The sequence below is a fragment of the Poecile atricapillus genome, chromosome 5 (assembly GCF_030490865.1).
Source record: "Poecile atricapillus isolate bPoeAtr1 chromosome 5, bPoeAtr1.hap1, whole genome shotgun sequence".
Taxonomy (NCBI): domain Eukaryota; kingdom Metazoa; phylum Chordata; class Aves; order Passeriformes; family Paridae; genus Poecile; species Poecile atricapillus.
The window spans coordinates 10,311,990-10,329,718 of record NC_081253.1 but is presented as its reverse complement, the minus strand read 5'-3'; the positions used below and the strand labels follow the sequence as shown (position 1 = coordinate 10,329,718).

The 17,729-nt window shown below is 39.2% G+C and overlaps 1 protein-coding gene across 1 annotated transcript in view; it reads right to left on the bottom strand.

Annotated features, from left to right (window-relative positions):
- The window catches only part of MYLK (myosin light chain kinase), a 195,829-nt gene that overhangs the window by 83,286 nt on the left and 94,814 nt on the right, over window positions 1–17,729 (bottom strand). Inside the window, exons 11-12 of the mRNA XM_058839679.1 lie at window positions 16,602–16,754; window positions 478–615 (exon numbers count right to left, since the gene is read on the bottom strand). Of these exons, the coding sequence (XP_058695662.1) occupies window positions 478–615; window positions 16,602–16,754 (291 nt within the window). The remainder of the gene's footprint in view (window positions 1–477; window positions 616–16,601; window positions 16,755–17,729) is intronic.

Sequence of the window (17,729 nt, the reverse complement as noted above, 5' to 3'; positions counted from 1 at the left end):
ATGCTCTGTAATGTGAAATAGTCTGTCTTATGATTAAAATACAAATGAATAAGGGAAGCATGTATACGACTGAGGAAGAATGAGTTGTAGACACCACAAAGATATTATTAAGAGTTTCTAATACCAAAAATCATAACAGAATTGCTCTTTCTGCAGCACTAAACTTACCCTAGCTGACAGGAACTCAATCCTGTTTGGTTCACAACAAAACCTGTTACAATTCCACTTCAACGAGAGGACCGATATTGAACTTACATCATTCCAATTAGAAAAAACTTCTCCAGGTCTGAACATGTAAACAGTGGACAATGTTCTGTCACACTGACAGTCACATTAGACCAAAACAGCTTTTAAAAAACTGGTTCCTAGAAATATCATTTCCAAATGCAAAGACACCTGCTAAAAATATGGAAAAAACACACACACTTTGCAGCAGGATTTAAATGTTTTAAATAATACTGTTCTGTAGCTACACACCTGATACCTCCACAGTCATTATCACTTGACTTCCATCCATTACTTTGAGGTCAGTCAGGCCTTTAAGGAAGACAGGTGCAAAAGTCTTGTTTAACTTTGCAGCCTGTGCACTCTCTGCCTTCTTGCTGCTCTTCTTTTCTGTGAAGTCAAAAAAAACAACAAAAGGGGTCTCTTAATGGAATTTTCATGACAAATTTTAACTGTCCTTAGGCTCAACATGATTTTGAGACAGTGGTTTTGCTTCAGCTCTCAGAAGGCAAAAATAACTGAAACCACCTAATATAGCTGTTTTTCCTTGCCAGTATTCCAAGCAGAAAGACAAGAAATAGGAATGGAACTGTCCTCCTTCCAAGGATCCTCTTAAATCATTGTTAATAGATATCAGAGTATCACTGAGAAACTACTCTCACTTTTCCCCAAGTACACATACTCATGTTAAAAAAAAATAATAAAAAATTCAACTCTAAAATTTGTAACCAAAAATTCAATGCCTGTAATCACTGCTAAATTAATCTGAAAACCCTAGGGGATGTTACAAGTTGCCATTGTTGTGATTGATGAGTTAGAAATGTAAGCTTACTGCAGCACAGGATTTGTAACTCTGTAAGAAATTACAAACCTTTAGATTGTTAGATGGTCAATAACCAACAGGTTTGAGTTCACCACACTCCCTTCCTGTATTTCACTTCAGCAACTGACTGATGATGGGAAAGACTGAAACCTGAGGTTGTCAATATATATCAAAAACCACACTGTTGGACTAGGGCTTTCAAAATTTTTCTTTTGAGCCTGTATAATTAAATGCTGAGAGAATTTGGAATTAAATAATACACTACTAAGTCTGTGATATGTTGTTTCCAATAGCCACAGCCATTCAGAGGCTATGAAACAAGACCATTTAACTGTGATCTATATGGTTCACTAAACCAGGAAGTCTACTCCTGCTCTAAAAACCTGAGCAAAGACATTTGCAAAGCCCAAGCAGTGATCACGACCAAATGTAAAAAGTGATAAATATTTATTGGTCCCTTGGATACACTTTTTGTTTGGTTTAGCTTGTGCTCAGACCTCTTACGTCTTGCCTTTAAAATTCCAACCCTACGTTCTATCCACATGTGAAAATATTTTTATTTTGTTTATCCCAACTTTCAAAATTTTCAAAGGAATATCAAGCACATCCAAAATAGTATTACAGCAACAGAAAGTGCCAGGCTGGAGAAAAACCACAATTCATAAAATTAGAGATTAGGGAAAAAAAAGACAGCAACTCGCTGAGAAAGCTTACTGAACTTCCTGGAGGTAAAAAGTTACATTTGTACTGGGGTAATTTGAGCTCAACATAAATTTGGAAGCAGCCTGGAGGGGAAGTTTTTCCTCTTCTCTAGCTAAGCTTTTTCTAGCCAAAATCTTGTCTTGCTGGCTCATGCCACAGGTCTTTTCTTGGCAGTGAGCAGGGAGACATTGATGCATGTGAGAATGGAAATATGGGACCTGAGTGAGACCCATTTGGATTGGTGTTACGGGAGCACGACTCTGAAGTGCCTGATCCACCATCAGACCATACTGATCAGGCTTAGGGCTGCCCACAGCACCTGCTTGGAAGTGACTAATGTGGTACAGAAAACAGCCAAGAAGTTGGGTGAAACTCATCTACAGAAATAAACCCCTGTGGGTCACCGTAGCCCTCTGGTTTGTAATGTTTTCTCAGAGAAAAGCTTCAAACAACTGCTGTACTATGCAATATCAGCACATGCTCCTTCACTGTTCTAATGCCTTGCAGGAAATTCCTTTGTCCCTCAAAGTGAAACTTCATCTCACAAAATGTGGGGGAAAGAAGAAATCCACATAATAAAAAAAGGAGGAAAAGAAGACAAAGAAAGGAAAAAAAGGAAAGAGTCATAGGGAAAAAAAAAAGAATAAAAAGTATGCTTTAAAAAAACGTTCTTGTTATCTTTTTTTTTACTGAAATAACTGATAACACTGCAAATCTAGAAGGCAGATATACAAGAAGAGGAAAGCAGGGAAAGAAAAACAAAAGTAGATGTGTGGCTCTAGACCAACAAAGAAACGTATCTGGTGTCTGATCAGAAAAGTTCAAGTCTTCAGAGATGGACAGGTAACAGAAAAAAGAGAGAGGAACCAACTCCCACGAAATTTAACAGTGACCAGGAAACAAACTTGCTCATAGTGGTCCTAGCAGCAATTCTCCCAAAGCCCTGGTGTAAACAGTGTTAAGTCTGAGCAGCACTCCACATCCCTCACAACTGGGTCTTTGCTCTGTTGGACTCACATGCCTTCTACATGTAGTCTAAATAATGGATTTTTACAATCAAGAAAGGCCATACAGTATAACTGTCTCAGCTTATTAAAAAGGAATGTGTGAGCAACTACAGAAGAAGCAGAGAAGAATCATTTCCCATAAGGAATTTTTTAGCAATGCTAACTCCTCCAAAACATGTGCTGCAGACATAAAAGATTCATGTTCTGGAATAAAACCACCTTCTTTCACAGAGCTGTGTAAACATTATATGGAAGCAAGCAAATAATTCACAGTAATTGTATATATGAATCACAACCCCAAAAAATTAAGGCCTCAATTTTTAAAATTATCTCAGGCAGGTGTATCCTATGGTAGTGAGGAGATCCACTGGTATGAGTGACATCAAGTTTTACTGGGGTGCAGTAAAAGGAACAAACTGCAGGACTGAAAAGATGAAAACCAACTCACCATTGCTACTGATCAGTGCTCGCTCTTTGTAAGAGAAGCTGTCAAACTGAAGGGGGACAGAACCTGCCTCACCACTGCACAAATCTTAAAAAATAATAGTGCTTATATTAAATTTAAGCACCACATAGGTTGATGTTGACCTCCTGGATGAAGACCAGTTCTGTCCTTAAAGAGAAACTTAGGACGCGGAAAGAAAAACAAAAAAAACCAAAAGTCTGTGGTATGTGAGTAGTAAAAAACTTTAAAGAATAGAGCTTGAGTACAAGAAAAGTTAATGGAGGGACTAAAGAGCTATTTCATTGGAGGGAATTAATGTAATCATGCAGAACAACATTAAGATGGATCATTACCTCTGAAACACTGAAAACTCAAGGCATGGTCCTGGTACAGAAAAAATCAGAAATCAGCTTTCTGCAAACATTCCTATCCTTGTACCATACAGAAATTCACATACGCTTTGATTTAGTACTTGAAGTTTAGCCCTTTAGTCTCTGAAGAACCTGATTTCTCAATTCCTGTAAGGCAGGAGTAAAAACATCTCCCTGTGTATTGCTGGTGCTCTTTAGAGCACAGGGGGAGTGAAGACATTTCTTTACCAACAGATATAAAAATCTGTTGTACATAAGAGCTCAAAAATTAGAAGCTATCATAGCTAAAGCAACCAGTATTCTTACACAAACGTGTCATCAGGGACACAGCAAATACATGGCTAATTAAGTGTGACTTCATGGCAACTTGAACAGGCTTTCTTCAAAACAAAAACTTTCCCTACTCTAAAAAGATACATTTTTAAAGGGGATCTCTAGTCTCAAGCTACTGTTGCTTACAAGTGTATGCTAATCGGTAGCATTTTATACCAACAATTTAATCAGAATATCACAAAAATAATCAAATATTTCTTGTTGTAGCAGCAACAATTAAAAATATTTTAGTTCTAACTCATAAATGTTATTTCATTAAGAAACCATAGGGGCTCATTTCATGTAATTTTTCTTCCTTTACTTAAAATTTGATGCTATGGACTTCTAGACTAAGGAAAAATTAAAATTACCTACTGAAAACTTTAGTTTCTCACAGATGTTTTACATAGGACAACGCAGTCCATTTTAATTCTGTTATTTAGTCTAAAATTATTGCATTTTCTCAGAAGGGACTGATAAAATCATGCAGAGGCCAAATTACAAAGCCTGAATGTTAAGTATTTTCAAATTCTTCTGAAGCTTGTAAATGCTTTTAGTTGTTTATTTATGATAGCACTATGCAGTGACTCAGTGTTTGTCTGATGAATGCTTTAACATCTCAATTTTATGATGAAATAGAAGTACTCTGCCTATAATATACCTAAGGGCTCCTTCAATTTTACCTTCTAGTTCTTGTTTGGAAAAATTGCAACAAAGTTGATTTTGGAGTGAAAAGATAGGATGCTGATGATTCCAGATTAAGCAAATAACTCCTGTTCCTATTTATGTTAAAAAGATACTGTGTGATTTTACTTCCTTCTGAAAACACCTGGCTTTATTTTGACAGCAAAATATTTAAAGGAAAACCATACACAAAAAAAAGACAAACTGTTTCCAAAAGGGTGGCTTCAAAAAGTGCCACAACCATGGAAATTCACATTCCCTGGCCACTGCTAGGTGCTTGCTAGTTTCATACATCAGGAATAAAATCCATGACTTGCATCAGGAAAACAGTAGGGAAGCAGATGTGAATGCAGGACACTTCATTCTTCAAAGTCCCTTTGACCACATCAACTCTGCTGGGGTTCAAAATCCATATGGTCTCAGGAAGTGCTGGCTTCAGAGCCCAAAGCAGGAGGACAGAAGGAAAGGAAGAAGGCAGAGGTGAAGCTCCCAGCTGAGATACTGCAAGTCACTGTACTTCTGGCTGAAACATCCCCTTTCATAACACTGCAGGGCATTTCTGCTGCCAAAACGACAGACAATAAAAATACGGCACATCTGGCACCAGAAAAGAAATCTGGAACCTAAGGAAAATTTTGTCTGACATTAACATAAGGGCATGACTTCATTACATGTCTATGCATCCTCAAGCTTATTCAACTGGATGTGAAAAAAGAGATCTGATCTCCGTCTATTATGTTAATGCTCTCTAATCACCTATAGCCATTTAACAGCTCCCTCATCACCCTTAATTCTTACTGCTCTCACGTAGGAGTAGGTTCATCTCTGAAAATGAAAACAAGGACTATAAGAGTCAACACAGAGTTACTAGAAATTTCTCTGTCAGTCTCTGTCCCTTCCTCCATCAGCTTCTGCTGGTGCACTCAATTCCACCCCCCCATCATGCCAAGGCAGCTCACAGGGAACATCAGAGAGCCTTACTTACTGCTCCCATAGATGGGCTTGATACAGGGACATTTCGATGACTTCTTTTCAGACCTTGTATCCAGTTTACTTTATTGTAGCTTACAAAAGCTGCCACGATTTTATAACGACAGCTGCTGGTTTCATGCAGGTCAAATTGTGTAAGATGATATGGAAGAGAGCTATGATTTTCTGAAAGGCATCTTACAGAGAACAGTTTTTGTTCAGAGCCTTGGTCTGGCACAATGTGCAATCCCAGTTGGAGCCTTTCTGCTGGACAGTGATCTCTGTCATTTCAACAGGTTTTTGATAAGGTGTTACACAGGGTGACAGATTTAAAAGTCCACACAATGATCCCACTTATAAGTCTCCTGGTTTTTGCCTTTCCTCAGGCTTTAATATGCATGAATGTTGGGAAACAGTAAGTAATAAGATGCATAACTCAGTGGGAAACACAGCCTGGGAGACCAGAAATAGTAAGCAAAGCATGTAAATGGTACTTTATATACCCACATATATTTTCTACAAAGCAAAGGGAATATAGGCTTTTCCCACCGCATTCCCTTACCCCAGAGGGTTCATTTTTTACTAGAAAGACACTCTAATAAGCACCCAAATCTATGTTTAAAAAAGCCACTTACTGCATTAAATCCATAGAGATTAAGGAGAATGTAAACTCTTTCAATTTCTTAGGAAAAATACAAATTCTCAGCATATTTGGATGGCAATGGGAAAAGATATATTAACTTTGATGTAAAACTATTTCTATGAATCTCTTAACCTATGTTTCAGTATTTGTGTAATCAATAGCAAGATAATCTATCTACAGTGACTATATCAAAATTTTGATTATTTATTAACCTGTATTATTAGAAATTGAAGGCAATAAAAACTGCTTTCCTTTTATTTGTATTTTCCAATCCAGATTTTGAAGAATCTTTACATAAATTTGACCTCTGCATATCTGCAGACTGGAAGTTATTGCAGGAGGAATCTTAATGTTAGCTGTGGGTCTAAGCCAAAATAAACTTGAATTTTGTAAAACCTTGACCTGGATCAGGACTTAGGGCTCAAGCATATTTGTAAATATATTTATATTGCTAAGCAATGGTGAGTTACTGAGTTGAAGGTGCATATCTAATAGAAAGAGAAAAATTCATGCTGCACAGTTGATCTAGTCAATACACCTGTACCAGCTGAACTGCAATTATGCAACCAACTATTTATATTCTAAGGTAAAAGACATAGATAAATCTATATCCTTGAAGAGAAGGAAAAAAATCTTTCTCAGATTTTCCATTCTCAGATTTGCTGCTGAGACTGAAGAATAATATCCATATGAGGAAGAATAATATCCATATGAGTATGCAAACTTTAAGGTTTCCTAAGACTAGTCCTGGGTTTTACCTGGCCTGCAGTCAAAAGCAGTATTTTATGGACATCATCTAGTCTAGGAAATTTTTTTGTTCAGTTGCCTACCCAGACGTACTGAAGGCATTTTCATGTGAGCTGCAGAATGCTGACATCTCCTGTTGAAATATCAGGACTCCAGCATGGCGAGCTCTGCACAGAATCACACAATAATTGAGTTTGGAAGGAACTTCTGGAGACTGGCCTTTCCAGCCCCTGGGGCAGGCTGGGTCAGATACAGCACTGCATTTACACAGCTCCAGTGCAGCACCTCAGTGGCCAAAGCCTGGGTTACAACTGGTCCCAAGGACTCGCAAAGAATAGAGAGTTTGCTGCTTTCTGTTCAGAACACCACAAAAACTTGCAATGTTTAGTCTTACAAGAGGTTTAATTATACTCAAGGAATCTGTTTGCCAGCATTATGAGGTTGACTGCCAACTAATGCCTGGTCCGAGCCGTGCGGAAGGGCTGCCTCGGCAACATTTACCATTTATGGTGTTTAAATATCATTCTGGCTCACAGGCTAATAACTCAGCTGAGGAGAATGCTTAACTCAAAAAGCTCTGTGAGAGCAGGCTGAGAGAAAAGCACCAGATTCCACTAAAACCTCTCAAAGCAAGACTCAGGTCCACACACTGATCTCAAGCTTGAAAAGAGTTTCACATCCTCAAATGTTTCTGGTGTAAACAAATCCAGCCATTACCAGACCTTAAGCTAACAAAGCTATCTTAACTGTAAAGTTAAGAGACTTTATAGGGCAGAAAATGGATATGAAGACACACATTTGTCTTTCTGTAAAGTGTCTTTGCCTCAGGCCTGAGGCATAACCTTTTCTGTGAGTTTTTCAAAACTTGATTTATAATGGCATAAAAAAGTATCAGACCTTTATGTTCCTGAGATATCTAGGAACATTTCTGCTTTATTAAAGATCTCAGGTTAGTATGCCATTTTGCAAACTTAGGTTATGAGAACTAGGTGTTCAACGACCTAGCAGAGTTATTTACACATTTACCTCCCATCATTTATTTTTGCAGTTATAATCTGTTTTTTTTGTAAATGGAAGGTAAGATTTAAGACCTGGGACAAGTTATAGTCTGTATGCTACCCCTGCATTACAAAGAAAAGCTGTTAACCTAAGACTGACAATGCCTTAAGCCTGTACCAGTCAGGGTGGTTGGGGATGTAGAAAGGAGACCAAGTTCCACTTTATCTTGTCTAGAAATTTTTATTTTACTCTAGGCTAGGCTCCCAGCCCTGTCCTGCAGCTCCATGTATGCTGCTTCCTTCCAGGGATACCAGCAGGTCAGCATTTTAACCTCTTTTGCCAACTCAGTTTGTTCTGCAAACAAACCGAGTTGTTCCAGTGGAGCAGAGGAACAGGCCCCTCAGGGAGGTGGTCACAGCACCAAGCCTGTCTGAATTAAAGAGCCATTTGGACAAGGCTCTCAGGCACAGGGTGGGATTCTTGGGGTGTCCTGTGCAGGGTCAGGAGCTGTGCTTGATGATCCTCATGGGTCCCTTCCAACTCAGTGTATTCTATGATTCTGCATGACTGAGATGGCACTGCAGAAATCCCAGTATCAAAAGGCTGCACCAGTAAGAATCATGATGTGGGTGAACAGTCAGAATAGAATAAACTATCTCACCTGAATGGGGTCTACAAGGATTATCTAGTCCAGTCGCCTGACCAGCTCAGAGCAGACCAAAAGTTAAAGCCTGTTGTTTGGGACATTGTCCAAATACCCCTTAAACACTGACAGGCTTGATCACCTCTCTAGGAAGCCTGTTCCAGTGTTTGACCACCCTCTCAATAGATGATTCCTAATGTCCAGCCAGAACTTCTCCTGGCACAGCTTTCTACCGTCCCATGAGTCCTATTGTTAGATCCCAGAGAGAAGAGAACTGCACCTCCCTACCTCCCTCTCTGCTTCCCCTCCTCAGGAGAAAGCTCCATGAAGAGTGCAGGGGTCAGATACAAAATAGATGTCTGGGCTCATAGCGGATCACTTTGCAGTCAGCAGACCAAATTCCTCCCTGACAGTCTCACTGGAAGCTTCTGCAGCCAAAGTGGTGTTTGCTTTTGCCTTCAGAACTGTCTGCCTTATTAATGACTTACCCTGTTTGCAAGTTATTTACATCAAGTAATTGCTCTTTTGTCACTGTCACAGTCAGCAACTCCATGGAAGGCCTGAGAGCCTGTATACCTACCAAATGCATTTATAAGGCAGCTCAGCTGGCCCACTGCTAACAAATTCTCCACCATTAGATACTGACATGCAGGAAAAGTGCTTCATATATGCTAAGATCAAGCCAGGTCAGCTTCACAGTCAAAATATGCATTCTACTGGGGCAGGACTTCACCTCCACATGTCTGACCTCAATTTTTGTGTGACTGCCCAGGTAGATTTTAATTTAATTGCAGGGAGTCGTGATATATAGACATACCAGTTCCATTAGAGAAAAAACTGGGCTGTGCATGAGCTGAAATGCGATGGAAGCACAGTAAGAACAGGCACATAAAGCACATGTGTCCCTGAAGATGCCACTGATCTGAAGAGTTACAGCCCCTTCAGCCTTTCCCTTCTCTGGAAAATCCACACTGGCAACAACATTTGTTATCCTGTGGCAATATTAGAACAGTTCAGCTTCTCTCTTGGGTGAGCAATCAAAAGGATACTGTAGTAAGAATGCTGCTAGGGAATCTCTCAAAGACAAATAAGACTCAGATTGAGAGATAAGAAACCAAATTTGAAGTTAAACTGATATAAAGTGGAAAAAGAGAAAAAATACAACATTGCATTTCTGGGTGTAAGTTGGTGGCAGAAAAGTATTCTAAAGCAAGTCCATAGAAGATAAGATAGCTCCAGTACAGCATTGCTTGTGGTCAGTTTTCTCTTCTTGGTTAATTTATATTAAAAATATTTTGAACCAAGACACTACCCTGAAAAAATAAAAGTTTGTATATGTGGCCCAACAGCCAAGCCTTCATTAAAATGAGGTTGCAGAGAAGCACTTCCAGTAGCACACAGCTATACAAGGTTCCTACCCTCTGTCCTGTTCCTCTGCTGCAAAGGAATGATAGATGCTTCCCTTAGGCAACTTCAGGAGAGTTTTGAAAATTGAGCTAAGCCTGTGAGGTAGTTATAGGGCTGAGTGTTTGAGTTCCCATTAGCTAATCCACATCAGCTGCTCTTGAAAACATTCTTCAAAATTACACAGGCATATATTCAGTGACCAGGTTTTACATGTATTTTGATGACTTCCACTTTTCAGCTGAAATTTAGAACACTATAGAATTTGGCAATCCTGGGACAGTTTGCCCTTTGACCAATGCAGGACTGTTCCCTACTATTATAATGATCATCTGTTTTCTGTCATTCTGGCACATAATAATTTAATGCTCACAGTATTTGATCATGTGTCACAGTTGATTTAAGGTTAAGGTTTTTTTCCTTCTCTTTCTTGTCTTTTTCATTTTTTTTCCTGTCAGGATCTCATTTTTAAATTTCATTTATAAGAAATGTTAATACAATTTCTGACATTTAAATTTTTCTTATTCTGCAAGCACTCATCCCTCATTTTGATCCAAATTTGTTTCCCCTTTTTCTAGAAATGATTTATAATAAGAAACTGTCTTTAGAGTGCATTTTTTATATTGATGGCACATCTTCAATCATTAGGAGCTTTCACACATGTTTTGCTTTTGCCCTTCAGTTTTGGTTTCTAGCTGGCATTCTGTTCCATATTTAATCTTGAAGTCCTGTAAGAAGGCAATTAAAAAAGAAATCAACCCCAAACTTAGAAGGGTTATAGCTATTGATTAACCACACAGAGTGCTGGACTGTGGGGCACTTTTGAAAGGTTTGGAACAGAGGTTTTTTTAATGCTGATGACAGTTTACCTCTTACTTTTCAATATAGTAACAAAACCACTCTCCCTTTCACCTAGTGCTCTGAAACCAATTCTTACACAGACAAGTGGTGCCACCCAGCTCCTGGTCTGGAATGCCTTTTGGACATTTAATTGGACTAGACTGGCATGTTTTATAAAGTCATCTATAGTCATTTATGTTATGTTTGAAATAAAGCAAAATGCTTTCAAATAAGCAGTGTCTTTGAAAAGTTGTCACAAATATTTCATCGGTGTTGGCAAGTAAGACACTGTTCTTCACTAACCTGCTGCACAAATATGGATCTCAGAGAAACAGAGCTGTGGCCTCTCGATTAAGTCTTCAAAGAGAGGCTGCTCATTGCAGTGATAACCTTCTTTAAATGATTACTGTCTCAGAAGGGTCATTCTGAGAGAGAAGGAAAAACAACCCACGACCTGAAGAAAGCATCTCCCATGACTGAAGGAAAAGATTCCTACCTGAAAGGTTTTCTTCCACCTGGGTATATTTTATGGTCCCACTCACACCAGATGGAAGAGCGGCAGGAACAAAACAAACCGGTTTTTCAGAAAGCATCTCCCTTTGCTGCTCTGATAAACTGGTTACAGCAGGGACTGTGACAGGCTTTCAGGTGGCTCTAATCTGCTCGTCCAGTGATCAATGAATGACTACAGTAATCGGCTTGGAAGGGCTATAGGCTTCCCAACATAGATACTTATGCTGGGGAAGCTGCACTGGGAAAAAAAAGCCATGAACAGAGTGGTGGGGGAGAAAGAGGAACAGATGTGAGTCCAGGCAAATGCACTGTTGGCAGGGAAAGAGAAATTAGGTCAGGAGCCAATAGGCAGGAGCAGCACTATCTCCTGAATAGTGCTTGCTTACAAAGAGTATTAGGCCTGTATTAAAAAAGAAACAAACAAAAATCCAGCAGTGTGCAGAAAACAAGCATCAGTAAATGGCTGCAGAGCATTAGAGCCCACAGAAACACCGTGTCTGCCTGCCTGCCCTGCTGCTCACTGCCCACACCTCATGTGCTCTATTTTAGAAACAACCAGTGATGCTGCTGCCTGGTGCAGGGAGGCTGGAGAAATCTCAAGGAGTGTGCAGTGGGTCAGGTATTTTGTTTGTCATCTACTGCAGAACTCCAAGACAGAGGACATTGTCCTAAGAGCCACAGCAAGTGCTCTAGCTTGATACCATACCTACAGAAACCTAAACCAGGCAATCACCTACCACTCTGACATGCAGAGTCTGCTTGCAAAATAAGAGAAACTTCTCACATGCAGTATTGATGTGTTTGGCACAACAGAGCCCACACTTTTACCCCTCTCCCTGCAGTCCATAATCATATGTAGCACACTCAGGTATTGGTGTGAACGTCAGGTAATTAAAAATCCCTTTGACACATTTTTTCTACAGGTGGATCTGACCTATAACTCCTTGTCAGTGATTAGTTAACTGACAACCACATACCAGAAGGCTTATCTCAGGAATGAGGCAGACCTGAAGAGTTCTCACCACTCCTGGGAGCTGGCATTTCCTTCCAACTATACCAGTTATTACCTCCATCTGTCTTGCTTTTATACTCTGATTGTCACAGCCTCAGCAAAACATTAACACCAACTCACTACACATGTACATCCAGAGGCAATTAACTTTTCCTCAACTCAGTTTCCTATTCATAAAAGACCTGATTAAAATATTCAACCACCCTGATAAAAAGATTAATTAATTCATAATAAATAACTTAATAATTTAGTCATAGTCTGATTCATAAATTCATAAATAAACCTGTGTATCTGCAATTCCCATCAGTATATAATCACCATATATCTCAGGTGACCTGAATGTACCCCGAATATCCCTGTTAAGAGCTAGTTGGTTTGTTTGTTTTTAAAGTAGGATGCCTGGTGTATTTAAAAATGGATTTGTCCTGGGGTGATAAACCAGGACAGGCTTGTATACTTATTTTCATATCATAGAACAATAAGAAAATCGTACTATGAAATGTGAAAATTTGCACAAAAAATGCAACAGCTTGCACGTAACAGGAACAAATCAGTCATGCACATGTTGTGTAAAAACTTTAGAAATAAAATGTGCATCAGCCCCAAAGCCTCCCAAATTTTGGTTTTCTTGTATGTAGAAAACAATGCATGAGAAAAAAAATAATCCTACATTTAGTAGCATATGGTACCATTTCAGGAATATCTATAATTGAGTGTTTGAATAACACTGGACCATGTTTCTCATCTCTCAGGCTTACATGCATAAGGCCAATTGATCTAACATTTACCCACTCACTGGAGGTTCAGTTGGAAATAATTCTCATGGTGAAGACATTTGTTAAGCTGTTTTTTCCAGGGAGCACTGCTCAGTCTCTGTGGTTCATCTCTACCTGTGTGTCAGCTTTGAGAAACTGCTGCCAGAGGGTTGAGCCTCGTCTACTTAGTCCTTTACAAGGCCAAAATTAGCTTCACCTTGATTAACTTAGTTTCTCCACAGACTACCCAATGGATCTACACCAATTTTCTCAGCCTTCAGATCACTTAAGTAGAGAGATCTGAAGTGATTTGAATGTGGTAATTTCTCACTTTAAATAAGCAGAAGACTGATGAATTTGAATTTTTTAAGACAATTCCATTTCTATATGAATCCCATCCATATGAAATGGGGGGCTTTTTTTGACACAGTGCCAAAAGCCTCCTACAAACAACTAAGTACCTTCACTGTTTTCCATACAAAACAAAGGAGGTTGTCCAGTGCTAGACAGAATTTATCCTGCTTAACAATAAGGAAGAAAAAGGCAACCATAAATGAATCTGAGACTGATGACTTAGAAGGAAAGTTATGCCACAATTAGGTTAGCTAATTATCCAGGGCCCAGTGCAAATCATGCTGAAACTACTGGAAAAAATCCCATCCCTGTATTTAACTGGACTTGGAACAGTAACCCTTTATTGGGCAAAGGACCTTTAAAATGCTTCCTACAATAATTTCCTTTCACAAAAACAAAGAAATAGACCATTGAAAAGACAAAGAATGCACAGAAGTTGATTAGAAAACACGGTATGTGGCTAGATAATACCTGTAACCTACTAGCAGGTTATGAATCATCTTGCACTACAATTCAGACATGAATTGAAGAGTTTGACACTCACTATCCTTGCTGCTAACTTTTCTGAGTTATCTGTGAACTGAATTTCATTTAGAAAAACAAAATTGAGTTTTACTGTTAAGAGAGGCTATTCACCTCAGGTAAAATTTCCCTAGTGATCAGAGTAGATCTGTCCCTTCATGAGATCCTTCCTGCAGTAGGATAGATAGCAAAGCCAAAAATGGCAGTATGAAGTGAAATCTAGACCCAGACAGAGATGTGTCCAAGGACCACAGAAACAAGTTAAGGAAAAGCTGAATTCAGACACTGGTCTGATACTGATGATATGCCAAGAACATCCATTCCTTCTTAGATTAAATATGGATTACTTCTCACATACAGAGGGAAAATATTTCTCTAACAATGAATGAACAAACTGAGCACTGCAGGAAACTTGACATCCTTAAATCATCTTGGAGACTAAAAGGACCTGGATAAAATGGGTTGCAATTCAGAAACGATTTCACAGACTTTATTCCAAAAATTAGTGTTTGATCAGGAGAGGATATTTGAAGTTTTCTCCCTTTCTGCACATACAACCATCTTCTGTTGTAATCTGTTTGCACAGGCTGAGCATTTAGAGAAGCCTTAGTAGCAGCATTCAGAGACTCAGGGAACTCATGCCAATAAGCTTTTGATAGAGGTTCTGATGGAAAATCATACACAAACAGATAAGAGATTTGGAAATTAGATTTTAAGTTTGTTATTATTTTTGGTAGAAAAATCCACACTGATCTGAGTTTTGGGGAAAGTTACTGTAATCCTCATGGCAAGAGGGACATAACGAATTTTAGGGAAGAAGACAGGATAGCTAAAACTGTAAAAATATTGAACATGTAGTTTTACAGCCTGTCATGTATGTTCTTGATTCTGCTCTTATTCTTCCCCCTCCCTACTCCATGACTCCTAGAAAATAGAATGAGATGCAGATGAGAGAGACTAACTCCCCATGATGATGGCAAAGCGGCTTTCTGACCCCAGCCTGTGTAAAGTGCAAGAGGAATCCAACACAGTGCAACAATGACTACGTGGCCTGAGATAGCTGAGCAGAGCACACAAGCCCAGGGAAAGGCTTGCTCACTACTGCTCCCACATTAGCATTGCCTAAATAACCTAATAGCCCTAAAATAACTCAGAAATGCTCAGTAAAAGGGGACTGTCTCTTTGGTTTCTGAGTCCCAGGCAAGGATCAGAAGGCTCCAGGTCAAAAACAGATCCCTTGAGGTGGATCATTCTTCACTGGCCCTTAGTTAATGCAGATGAAATGCTTCAGAGAAATAGTAAATGATAACTTTGAGAAGAGATTCGTTTCAGGCATATTTTAAATGGATGTTTTCTTTCTTTGTGCCATTTTTCAAGGGGGGAGGGTGGAGAGGGATGACTGTATTTTCAATTTGATGATCAAGAAATTAGCTCATAGGTTTAGCAGAATTATTTTGTTTTTATTTTAGCCTTGTCATACAGACAGAATAGGAGCAGGCATAGCACTAAAGAGCTGTAGACAAACACCCCAGAACACTGGTAAACAAAGACAAATCTTGAGATCCCAGGGGTCAGAGTGCATTTCCCACCAAACTGAATGCACGAATTTAGGGCAGGTATTATTTAGTGATAAACAAAAGGAACAGTTCCCTTGGCAGCTGTCACTCAGCAGTCTGTTGGACAGGCAGTGACAAACTATTCTAACTTTGGGGAAAAATCATTTGTGGGTGAAAAATACCAAATATAGGCTTGATTGTAGAGGGAGGGAGGGTCTGAGGGAGGGAGATTGAAGAGAGGCAGGAGGGGATAATCTCCAGGCCATGAAACAAAACTCCTGTACAGAATTGATGTCAGAGGATATAGAAAGAATAAAGACCATGATATTGATGGATACTACCTCACTGTCAAATTTATCCATGGAATTCTGTCTTCTCTTGTCTTCACTTTGAACTCTGATCTATTAGAATGTGTTTGTTGAGATTCTAGTACAGAATTATGGCTTCATGAACAAATCAATTCTGTCAAATCAGCACTCTGTCAGATTTCTGAGCCAACAGATCACCTTGACTGCTTACTACAATGTTCTTCTGGTACTTTCACTACCAAAATTCCACTTATTTAGATATAATTCTTATACAGTCCCCTGTTAGCTGATAGATGCCTGTTCAGAATTGAATCTGATAAATCCTGGTAACAGAAGAAGAATATTGGAATTTGCTATCATAACTGCAGTCCCTGGCATTGGTCTCTGCTCTGTCTTTCAGGAGCAAGGAGTAACATCTGCCTCCTCTCTGTAACATTCTCTCATGGGTGATATTGGTGATACTCCAAGTTTGGGGTTTTTTTTGCAGTCCAAGTCTTTCTTACACTGGTAAACCTTTCCAGAACAGCCTGAGTGCTCTGTACACTAAGCCCTTGGGAAGGTCAAAGCACTAATACCTTTTCCTGAAATATGCTCATTACTTTACACTACACACTCCTTAAGCACTTAAGTTGCACACACCTCCAAGGAGGAGAAGAGGTACCCAGCTGACAAAAGCTTGGAGAAAACATGGAATTCAGTTACAACCACCTCTATTAAGGATCCAAAGTTATTATTGTTAAAAAAGATTATATGATTGTAGTATTCACCTTTGACTGTGACCTGAGCACTGCAAGATGCCTGTCCTGTGTTGTTTTCAGCCAGACAGGTATAAATTCCATCATCTTCTGGTAGGGCATCTTGGACAGTCAGTTTTGCAACTCCATCTTCAAAAGTGGAATGGGCATATTGAATTGGCTGGTCTGCAGACAGAAAGGGAGAGAATTGACTTAATACTTAATAACTAAGTCATTAATAATTGTCAGCCACAAATTTCAAAAGCACTTCAGTTTTCAGTGAAATCTGGATGCCTAACTCCAGCCAGCCTATGGAAGTGCAGAGCCAAATCCCACTCTGTGCACAGCCACTGCTCTCTAGTGACTACAACCAGCAGCATCCCAAGCACACAAAGCACAAAAAGGTTGTCAGACAAAGCTCACCACCAGATCCACTGCCTGCTACCTTGAGTAGCAGCAAAAGGACAAAAGATTATTTTTGATTCTCTTTGAGGTGGATAAGACAAGAAATGTGTGTTTGCTTCAGACATGGTCTCCATCTTGTAATTTGGCTGAAACTAGATAAAATGCAGATGAAGCTAGATGTGCAAAATCTGTCTGGCATGGAAAAGCACTTGAAGTCCTCCAAGGTGTTCTTTGTAGTGGAAAACATTCCAAGAGAGACAGTAAAATCTGTAACGGAGCCAAGAAGCTGATTTACAGAAGCAGTCAATCTACATTACAGTATGGTCAGTAACAGAAGGGTGCAGTCTCATCTGTGGTGATGTGACTATTAAAGAAGTTAATTTTAAGAAACTGGTTCCTTTAAGTGGTTTGACATGCTTAAATATAAGTATAGATGGCTTACAGTTGTCTTGCTCTTGTTTCAGGAACTGTCATCAGTCTCAGCCTTACTTTCTAAAATGCTTCTGCAATCTGTTTTCCCAATATTAAATAGTTTCCACTACTGACTCATCCTTGGTTGCTTTCCCAGTGTATGCAATACTTAAGACAACCTTATACCTGTGCATAAACATCAGGCTGGAAATAGAAATCATGGTCATCTAAGAGAAGAGGATGAAACAGCAGAGAAATTGTGCAGGACTGATCTGAAGATGTCTGTCGCTTGGGAGTTTGTGGTCAAAAAGAATCAAAATTTATTTCATTTCCAAAATAATTTTA